Source organism: Aspergillus wentii (assembly GCF_001890725.1).
Source record: "Aspergillus wentii DTO 134E9 unplaced genomic scaffold ASPWEscaffold_10, whole genome shotgun sequence".
Classification (NCBI taxonomy): domain Eukaryota; kingdom Fungi; phylum Ascomycota; class Eurotiomycetes; order Eurotiales; family Aspergillaceae; genus Aspergillus; species Aspergillus wentii.
Window position 1 is genome coordinate 244,288 of NW_024467841.1, and position 10,312 is coordinate 254,599.

Consider the following 10,312-nt stretch of genomic DNA (forward strand, 5'->3'; position numbering starts at 1 on the left):
TTTCCTGGTCTGGGAATAGCTTCATCTGTTACCTCTTCCTCCGTACAGTCAGCCTGACTGGAACATCTTCTCAAACAATACTTGTTGCGACTGCAGATCCTGATGAAGTGAGATGATGAAATGGATGGACTGTAGGCCTGATGGCACCATCTTCAAACATCAGCAGACGAGGGATTTGTCCGCGAAAATGAATATAAATTGGGGCTTCCGTCCTCTTCAATCACTCTCATCATCATCAACAATTCATTCATCGATCAATCAATCAATTGAGCAATCATGAAGTTCTCAACCATCTTCTCCGTCTTCCTTGCTGCCCTCTCTGTCGGTGTGAGCGCCAGCCCCATCGGCACAAACGAGGTGCGCGAGGTCGACACCTTCAACTCCAGCCCCCAAGAATTCGATGCATCCGAATTCGACTCGGAGGACTATGACTACGACGACGACCTGGGAGAGGACTACGACTCGTCCCTTGAGAAGCGGAACGACAAAGACTCATACGAGTACAAACTGCTTGCGGCCGCTCATTCCGGTCTCAAGGCTGACAAGACGTATGCGTTCACTCTGAAGTGGACTAAAGGCGCATCGCCTGGAGAGACCGAGAAGAACGAAGACATCAAGACCATCCAGAAAAAGTACGGCTTCGACCACACGGCCATTGCCATTGTGAAGATCACGGGCGATGACAAGAAGGGCCACAAGGTCTCTGGCCAGTACCACCACTTGGTCATCAAGAACAACGACATGGACACGGAATACGACAAGAAGAACTTCAAGAAGGAATACCTTGGAAAGAGCGCGCTCAAGATTGAGTTTGTGAAAGAGGTCTCGTCTAAGAAGGAGAAGAAGGCTCTTACAGAGGGTATGCATGATGGTATTCCCAGTCCTCCTTTCGGATAAAGCTGACTCTGCTATAGCCAAGGATTACCCCAAGGACAAGAAATGGAAGGGCGGAGAGACTGACTGCAAGACTTTTGTTGATGCTGTCAAGCATGAGCTCTGATGGTGAGAGTCGGAGGATGATACCGTCTGTTTCTTTTTTTCTGTTTCTTTTTTACAAATGTGTTGGATTTACTGTGACTCATCTGAACCATGTGGATGGGTGTTGAAAGTGATTTATCATAAGTAGAGGTGAATGGAGTTTATTTATAACCGAGTCACTGACGGTTTCTCCGATGGTGGAACCAACTTTGGATAGATATCCATAATATAAACTCTGTTTCCGGGCTATAGACTCAACCTGGTGCCTGCTACTGGCTGTGGATATTGACAGCAGTTGATTGTAGATATATGGTCAAATCAAACTATCCAATTAGATCAATATAAGTATCTATACTCATTACATCTGCCCTTTATACCCTACCAGCATGTCCAGTACATACGACCACAGGGTGTGGAGAATAGGGCTTCCCGTCCGCTCAGCCGTACTTAAGCCACACATGCCAGCGGTTAGTAGTTGGGTGCCAGTAAATCCCTGCTGTTGTATGTTCCTTTTATCTTTTATTTTTATGACTAATTATAGTGATAGTACCTCAGATGAAATTTTAGTAATCATCCTGCAAGAGAACATCTAGAATCTGCCCTTGCAGTCGACTCTGTTCCTCTGCCGTAATGTACTGTTTTACCGCATCTAGCCTCCGTTTCGCATCCAAAGCCCACTCCCGCCGCCCGGCTGGATCTTCTGGCGGTGGTGGAAAATCTGGTGCTTGCGTCTCTTCCGCTTCTTTGTCAGTTGGAGGTGAGGATAGCGATTGATACGACATTCGGTCCCATTCAGGTAATGGAGGAATCACTGCAAAGTCTGGCTCGGGAGTGGCTTCGTCGCCGCTGCTGTTACTATCATTGTCATTTTCGCCATTTCCATTCATAGAAGTCGATAGATCTTCGTTGCCGTTTTTTGGTGCAGCTGCAGTCGTGGGCTCCGCCATAGGCAGGGGTGCTTCTCCCGGTAAATGCTCCAGCAATCGAATTCCGTCGCCAATCTGATGAGCAACTATTCCACGGGCTTTCATGTTCCCGGGACATATATCACTCTGTCCAGAATGCCCTTCTTGTCTGCAGACAGAACAATGTGATTGCGTGCCAGAAGCATTGCCTTGTTCTGTCGATTGTTGAGGTGGGTTCTTGGGTTTACGGCCCCGACGCTTCCTCATTTCCGGAGCAATGCATTGGTCACCTTTATCGAGGTCGCGCATGTCAACAGGCATTAGAACACTTGAGTATATTGCTTTGTAAGTGTCAATCGAGTATATGTCGTGCACAAACTCATTGATGGATCGGGAGGTAGAGGATATGGCTGCGAGTGCATGCCGACAAGGCAGTTTCAAGTCTTGCCACTCGAAGCAGCTGCACGTTCCCGTCGGAATGTCCACCACATATCCCATGGCATTTTTAAAGACAGTAAACTGATCCTGAGAACTCGCCACCGCATGGAAAGTCCGAGATAACTGCTTCTGTCGTGTGATATAGTCCTGTGCAAAATCGGTAAGTGTGCTAGAAGAACGTTTGAACTTGTATTCGCGACATTGGTGGAACCGATCCGTGATGTTCAGCCAGATAAAATACAAAGACCGCAGGATAGGCATATTACGCGTGTTCAACCACAGGAAATTCAACGAGTCCAACAAAGTGGACGTCAACTGATCGTATCGCGGGGCTGGAATCGCAAACTTGGCCCATTTAGCGGGAGGAATGGATTGAATCCATCGCCGTGCTTTATCATCTCGTATCTGTGTAACAGCCTGCTCGAATTTGGCTTCAGACTCAGCCCGCGCCGCCTTCCAGAATTGTTTGCGGACTTCTTCGGCCGGGCGAAATTTATCCATGAGCATCTGTGACAGGTGCTCGCAACAGTGGATGTGGGAGACTGCTGGTAGTTCCTTCTGCATAGCAGCTTCAATTGGTAATCGAGGGTCACACATGAGGACCGTACTCGGGTCGTGGATTTTCGGAAAAGCCCGCAAAAGGCTATTCAAAAACCATCTCCAATCATCCTCTGTCTCGCCAGGCATGACGGCCCACGCGATTGGAAGTACCTGGTTATTTCCATCCATGGTTGCTGCTACTAGCAGCGAGAAATCCCACTTGGTCTTCCACGGGGCCCGATCAACCGTGAGAAATTGCCGGCAATGCTCATACGCATTGATAGTAGCCCCGGGTGCAATAAAGCACCGTTGAAATACGTCGTCCTTAGTCTCTAAACGCCAGAATCCACTATAGTCCGTTTTTGCCAAACGCGACAAGAATGCGGGCAACTTTTGGAACGACTCCGACTCGTCTCCATAAAGATTGCGCTCAATCGCCTTCAAAGTCCGATACCCTTGATGGTAGTGGATGGTATTGCCCTTGTATTGCTCGATAGCCTGAATCTGCGCCGCAGTCGGTTTGGTATTCCCCTCAAACAGCGACTGATAGTTTGGCACGAGGTAATTTATCGACGCAGCGGGGCGCCAGTTATCATGCGTATCTGGGCTGCACGTATGCGGTTTGTAAATAGACACGTACGCCTCGCAACGCTTCTTCCTCCAAGTTATCCTGACCATATAGTCACAGTCCCGGCTCCGACAACGAGTCATGTACCGTCTTGCGTCTGATTTGTATACTCGGTAGGACTCGTGCGCGGCAACGGTATGAGTGAGGAGAGCTTCGCGCGCTTCTTGAATCGATGGGAATATCATGCCCGCTTCAAAGACCGACCCCGTAGTCGAAGGTCCTTGCGGTGCTGTAGCAGGGCCGCCGGGGAGTGGCATTTGCGGAGGCCGTGGTGCGTGTTGTACTTGATTGTGCTGAGGTATGTAATTTGGCACCTGGTGATGCATTTGCGGTGGCATTTGCGGGTATGTTTGACCGGGCATTTGTGGTACTCTCTGCGTCTGCTGTGGCATCTGCTGCGGTACCTGGTGAGCCGTCGGAGGGGCCATCGGCGAAGGCATCGAGTATTGAGGTTGAGGCTGCGGGGGCTGCGGGGGCTGCGGGGCTTGCTGAGGACGATTCATTGTTGGACGAGTAGCATGCGGCACTGGAGGAGGAACCGGCGAAGGAACCGGAGACTGTGTAGAAGCCATGGCTGGGGTTCCTGGCGAAGGAACAGCGGGCGACATATTGGGTTGCGGAGGATGAGGGGATTTGGAGGGCATGGTCGAGGGTGTCATTGGTGTCAACCAGACGTTCGAGTATCTTTTCGGGGGCATTGTGCCGGGCGAACACGGCTCCTGTCGACGGAAGACATATTAGTATCGCGTATATGGTCCAATGGACAGGATATGGAGAGAAGAAACGGACATGAGAGCCTTCCCCGGAGCTTGTGATGGGGTGGTATTGGAGAAGGGAGGAGGTGGCATCGAAGCAGGGACAACCGAAGATGCGTGGCAGGAGGTTTGGGGGCACGTGCGGGCGGGGTTGGCAGAAAGGGGACACACAACAGCAACAGCAGCTTAAGATGTGTTTAATTAATTAATTAATTGATGAAATTTGGGATAATAAATCATGTCCATGTTGAATGTGCTGATTATGTTCTATGTATGTATGTTCTTAATGTATGTTCTCAACCACGCTGTAACCATGCAATGTACTGTACAGAAAGTCATATCCCATCCATCATGCAAATATCTAGAAACTGAAAAGTCCACTCCGTCGTTTGCCGTACGGATAGACAACCAATGCGGCCATGAAAAGACCGACCGTAATACCAATAGCCACCTGGATCATACCGAATCCCAAACTCGCCAGCGAGGTATCCTGAGTAGTAGCAACAGAGGAGCTATTGCCACTGTGCAGATTTTCCCTGACTTCGTCTGCATATTTGATACCTGCAATCAAGGAACCACTTGACGCCAGACCCGATGGTACGAGGACGAAGATACCCGGGAGAATGGCAGTCGCAGCATGTCCGTGCCAGAGACGACTGTAGAGATTTCCCAAAAGGCCGATGGTGAAGGCGCCGACCGTGTTGGCAACCTCGGAATTCGACCCCAGCTTCTTGGTACTGAAGTAGTTGGTCACATATCCACAGACTGCAATCACAATCATCATAGGCGTCTGCTTCCATTTACCCTGATTGATGATGGCCAGGAAGACGACGTAGATTGCGACAAAGGGGAAACGCTGGAGGTATTCACTGCCGTATACATCGAGATGATAGCATTTTTGGTCAGAGGTCGCATTGCCATCAAGAAGTCCGTAGATAGTGGTTCCCACAGTGATTCCATAGCCCAGGAAGAGGGAATAGATGATGGAGTATACCATTCGGATGGACCCGGCAATGATCTGATGCGATTGCAGTTCGAGACTACTGCACAATACCAGGAAACCAGGAAGAATCAAAGCGATCGAGGACTGCGCCAGCGCAGAAAAGCAAAAGAGTCGCTCTGGCTTGCCATCAGCGCCAGTGACACTGATGCTGCCAAACGCGCGGGCCAGGAAGGAAGTCAAAACCGCAGCGCTGACCTCGAACACGTTGGAATAGAGAACAGACCTAGGGGCCATGACATGCTGCATCAGTCCGACCAGGCACCCCAAGAAGAAGATGATGGGCATGTCAATTGGCCGGGCTCCGAAAGCGAACGGTCCAACGGCGGCACTGGCCAGACCATATGTTGGAACGAGGATCCATTTATTGAAGCGAGGTTTGCGCTTCATGATGAAATCCAGTTCTTGAATTGCCTCCTCCACACCGATCAGATCGTGAACGACATTTTTATAAACATTGTGTGTGTCTGCTAGACGACCAAGGTCTACGCCTTGCACCACGCGGACCAATTTCACCTCTGCTGTACGGGTGGTATGGTCGTCAAAGGACATCATCATACAACCAGGTAGATACAGGAATTGACCATCAACCTGGAGCACTCTCGCCGTCATCTGCATGTATTCCTCCAAGCGGTGGGTAGGTGCTCCGTAGCGCATCAACGCCCGACAGAGCTGCATGATGTATCGCTGCCGAGCGAGGATCTCCGCGATATGCACCGTGACACGAATTTCATCCTCCAACCTGGTCTTGCGATTCTTCCCTTTCTTGGGCTTTGGCTTGGGCATGAAATCAGCCGTGGTAGGCAGGCTAGCTTGACTGAGATTCATCGACGCTTGCACCAGCGATGCAGTCGATTGATGATTTGACTTCTTGTACCACTTGAGCTTCTGCTTCTTGGGAGTGGCTGCTCCGGATTGAGGGGTAGCCGCCCCGGAGGAACCTGGAGATTCAGTATCGGAGACGTCGGTGGAGAGGCTATCCTTGCTGGCGCCCATTTGGCTGGCGTGCAACTTGAGCAATTGGGATAGGATACCTCCACCACCCGACATACGGCGTCCGCCATACCACGAGTCTGTGCGAAGAGAGCCCTCGGGGGTGCTTGCACCAGATCGTGCATATGCTCCACGAGGTCTACGGCGACGGGCCTGGTCCTGGGCCATTGTCATGGTCCGGACAAGACGATGGGCCTCTGTACTGGGGGCAGGCGGTTCCTTGGGCTTCTCATCTTCGCCCAGTCTGCGCTTCTCGTCATTTATCTCATGCATTGAAATGCCTCTTTCCAAATCATCCGGAAGAAGCGCCGCCCCCAATGCCTCTCCATCATCCGCGGGTCGTCCCAGCCGTTCTCCCAGACGGACAGTCTTTTGACGGAGAAGCTGTCCAGCAGCCTTCCATCGATGTTTGGCAGATTCCGTCCGCTCTGGTATTTGATTTTCATGATCGGAATGGTCAGAGTCGACTGCGGGAGGCGGAGGACGAGCTCGATCTTCGTCGTCGGGCGCTGTCGGTGCCAGACTGACATCCGCAAGATCCGCGGACCGGTCGACGGGGGATAGAATAGCATTGTGAGATTGATGATCTCGATCGGTGTCGATTCTGTAGTTTTCAAAAGGATTTTCCAAGCTCTGCTGGTGACTGATGGAGCGAAACCTCACCCGGGTGTGTCGGGAAGGTTCTATGGGCGCATCTTCCTCATTCTCGTCGTTGACGGTGGGGTGGGGTTGACTATCCTCGCCGGTGTTGGTGAGGTCTGTTGTAGGAGCTCTATCTAGGTGATCCTCGGGGACGAGGGTATCATGGCTGTTGTTATCATGGTGAAAGTCGGCCTGGTCTGGCATTGGGACAGTCGGGTGGTCGAAGGTGTTTCACGCAAATTCCCGAACCAGCCGTTGGACGAAGGAAGACTGGATGAACGGTGGAGGAAGGAATTGGGCGGGCGAGAGGATGGGATAGGGATGGAAGATGAAACAGATGGGGAGATCATTTGGGCAGAGCGAGAGTTAATATACGGAGATGAGGAGGAGGAGAAAAGAGGATATGGGATGTTGCAGCGGTGGTGGGGAAAACGACAGCAGCCGGTCTAGAACGGAAGACAGTGGCGATGATCTCATGCCACGCACGATCATCCGTGAATTCTACTGCATGCACATCATGGTTATTCTCCGAGTAGCAATTCCAATTAGACGAGAAGCTGTCTGTGTACTGTGCAGGCAGATAATCTAGACTCTGGGCACGACAGTGCGTGCTTCGCTACGAGTCATCGCAAGTCCAGAAATATCCGAGAACCAAGAAAGCGCGGAATTCTAGATTTGCAGCCAACAGAAAAAGAAAACGAAAGAAGAAAGCAAACAAGGAAGTGGGGAAACGTGCGCTCCAGGAGCCAATCACAGGCCACATGGTAAATGTCGCGAGTGCCATGCAGACGCCACCAGACGCCACCAGCAGCCATTGGCCAGTGATGTCGACTCCACCAGCCCCACCCATGGATCCACCCAGGGGCCGCGTTGACAAAAAAGAATTTCCCGTGGAAGAATTGGCCAATATGGGTGGAGGGGAAACAGACAAGAAGATGTTCATGTCAATCGGTCAATCATTAATCTATGCTGTGTGATTGACATTTGCCAGTGGCCATACAGAGCAGACAGAGTAGGCAGACGATATAAATATCTGGATCCACTGGCCTCAGGCCTCTCATCTTGCTCAAACTCAGTTGGGCCAGACCCAAACAGTGGACGAGTCTGGACTGCTATTAATACTCGGTTGTATCGGTGGATAAGGTGCTGACTCTTCTTATCTAGCACTATAATATTATTCTGCATAATGCCCCTGTTATGACAGACTATTGAAGTATAATAAAGATAGATGAAACCATGCAGAAACACGGTTTCATCTGAGTTATAGCATCTATACATTAATCTGTATCAGATTACTCCTTCTTCTTCCCAATCGTCCAGTCATTCAACACTCCCAAGCTCGCATTCAAATATGTTGCATATCCCAACCAGGCCGCATACGGTGCCATCAACCAAAACGCCGTTTTATCCGTCTTCCACCAAACCCCCATCAACGCCGCTACATTTCCTCCCAGAAGCAGAATGTCAGCCAACGCCAGCGCTGGTCGTCGCATCCCGAAGAACAGTGGCATCCAGATATTGTTCAGGACGAGTTGTGTAGTGTAGAGAGTCTGTCCGGTGGTGGTGAGGTCATCGACAGCGGGAGATGCGGTGGTGAATGCATGGTGGGCAGCGTAGCCCATCATCCCGTATAAGGTAGTCCATACGGGCGCAAACAGCCATGGAGGAGGATACAGAGGAGGTTGACGAAGAGCGTAATATTTGTCTTTGGTGCCTCGGCCTGGTGTTGTTAGTGCAAAGTCGTGGAATCACCAGACAGGGATGGGGATGCTCACGGTTGACCAGATAGCCAACAAGGGATCCAGTGGTGATGGGGAGTCCCACGGAGAGAATGGGCGAGGCAAACACCGGCTGGGGGATGGCAAGGGACCAGGGCATGTTGTGATGATGCGATAATGTGACGATCTTTCGAAAGGTGGGTTGGGAGGAAATGAAGCTGAGGTGGTGCTTTTGTATTGTCGATCGATCGGGATCGCCCTGGCAGAGTGCCCTACGTCATCGCCGGTGATTCCGCCAGATCCCGCTGCTTTATTGGCATATCTGAATATTTTATTTGAAATACTTGTTGTTACTATATTGACACGTATGCATTATATTTCTTGGGTTTATCAAGTCGGTTATGTTGGTGGATGGATATATATTCAGCCACCATACTGCCAAGGGTACCGTGGTTGAATAACCTCAGACAGCGGTGATTTTCAACACTCATCTTGAACTAATGTTTAGTGTAACCATCTATATTCTAGATAGTAAATGATAACCGGGGACTTTAACAGTATTAAATGTGCCACTATATACAAAAACACCGAATATGCAATTGCCCGGCCACGGGGATCAAATATAAAAGGCACGTCCAAATGCCTTGTTTCCAGCATCATCATCCCATCCGGAGACTTTTCGTGTATCATCCTCAGACAGAATGCCTCTCAAACTGCTGTGTCTTCATGGTTGGGGCACAAACCAAAAGGTATCGCCTGTATACCCACTTTGGCTTCATCTCGCTAACCGCCCAGATCCTCCAATCCCAGCTGCGTATGTACCACCTCACCAACCTCACCTCCCACTAACCCTCCAGATGGCCTCATGACCGATCTGCAACGCGACAACACGGCGACATTCCACTTCCTCGAAGGCGACATCGATTCCGACCCCGGCCCCGGCATCGCAGGCTACTACGACGGCCCGTACTACAGCTACTACAAGTTCCCGCGGTCCTTTTCCGACAGCGACGACGCCGTCCTCGACGCCTACGATCTCCTCTACGAAGTCATCGCCGACGAGGGCCCCTTCGACGGCATCCTGGGCTTCTCGCACGGCGGCACCCTCGCCTCGGGCTTCCTCATCCACCACGCAAAGCTATACCCGCAGGATCCGCCGCTCTTCCGCTGCGCCATCTTCGTCAACTCGCTGCCTCCGTTTCGGATGAATCCCGGTGAGGATCCTGTGCTTGATGCCGGGTTGGAGGGGTATATCCGTATCCCCACGGTGAGCATTGCGGGGGCCAAAGACTGGCTGTTTGAGTATTCGTTGGCGTTGCACCGGCTGTGTGATGCGTCTCGGGCGACGTGGGTGGTGCATTCCAAGGGCCATGATATCCCGAATGATCGGAAGAATGTGGCCGTCATGGCGGCGGCGATTAGGAAGTTGGCGATAGAGGCGTTGAGTATCTGGTAGTGTAACATAGATGGAAGGTGAGGGTATTCGCGTATATCTCGCCGATTCGGGGCATTTTGCATGTTACTCGAGTAGAACGGACAATATTGTTCTATTTATTTGCTCTCTGATTCTATTAAGATCAGTCTTTCTAGATAGTTATTCATGATAATACTCGTCTAGATAATTAGTGAATTGCTGTACACAATGACCATCAACTCCAACCTCCAAATGCCTACACATACACATCCAATCCAAGATGAAGTACCCTCAATCCTAT

General features: G+C 50.8%; 4 protein-coding genes across 4 annotated transcripts; 2 read left to right on the top strand and 2 right to left on the bottom strand.

Moving 5' to 3' along the window:
• Positions 1-276: 276 nt before the first annotated feature.
• On the top strand, positions 277-1,128 carry ASPWEDRAFT_188194 (uncharacterized protein; the record flags this gene model as incomplete). The annotated part of the gene is made up of 2 exons (XM_040832209.1): positions 277-859; positions 915-1,128. The coding sequence occupies 2 exons, from the start codon at positions 277-279 to the stop codon at positions 998-1,000; spliced, it is 669 nt and encodes a 222-aa protein (XP_040683431.1). The 3' UTR covers positions 1,001-1,128.
• A 3,306-nt stretch (positions 1,129-4,434) lies between these two features.
• On the bottom strand, positions 4,435-7,250 carry ASPWEDRAFT_46503 (threonine/serine exporter family protein). Its single transcript, XM_040836775.1, has one exon. It carries the CDS (start codon positions 7,081-7,083, stop codon positions 4,606-4,608), a length of 2,478 nt encoding a protein of 825 aa, XP_040683432.1. The 5' UTR covers positions 7,084-7,250; the 3' UTR covers positions 4,435-4,605.
• A 680-nt stretch (positions 7,251-7,930) lies between these two features.
• On the bottom strand, positions 7,931-8,843 carry ASPWEDRAFT_46504 (TspO/MBR family protein). The gene is made up of 2 exons (XM_040836776.1): positions 8,655-8,843; positions 7,931-8,599 (listed from the first exon to the last, which is right to left on the bottom strand). The coding sequence occupies exons 1-2, from the start codon at positions 8,755-8,757 to the stop codon at positions 8,172-8,174; spliced, it is 531 nt and encodes a 176-aa protein (XP_040683433.1). The 5' UTR covers positions 8,758-8,843; the 3' UTR covers positions 7,931-8,171.
• A 232-nt stretch (positions 8,844-9,075) lies between these two features.
• ASPWEDRAFT_165444 (putative DUF341 family oxidoreductase) lies at positions 9,076-10,053 on the top strand (the record flags this gene model as incomplete). Its single annotated transcript, XM_040829906.1, has 3 exons — positions 9,076-9,346; positions 9,393-9,411; positions 9,455-10,053. The coding sequence occupies exons 1-3, from the start codon at positions 9,299-9,301 to the stop codon at positions 10,051-10,053; spliced, it is 666 nt and encodes a 221-aa protein (XP_040683434.1). The 5' UTR covers positions 9,076-9,298.
• Between the last annotated feature and the right edge of the window lie 259 nt (positions 10,054-10,312).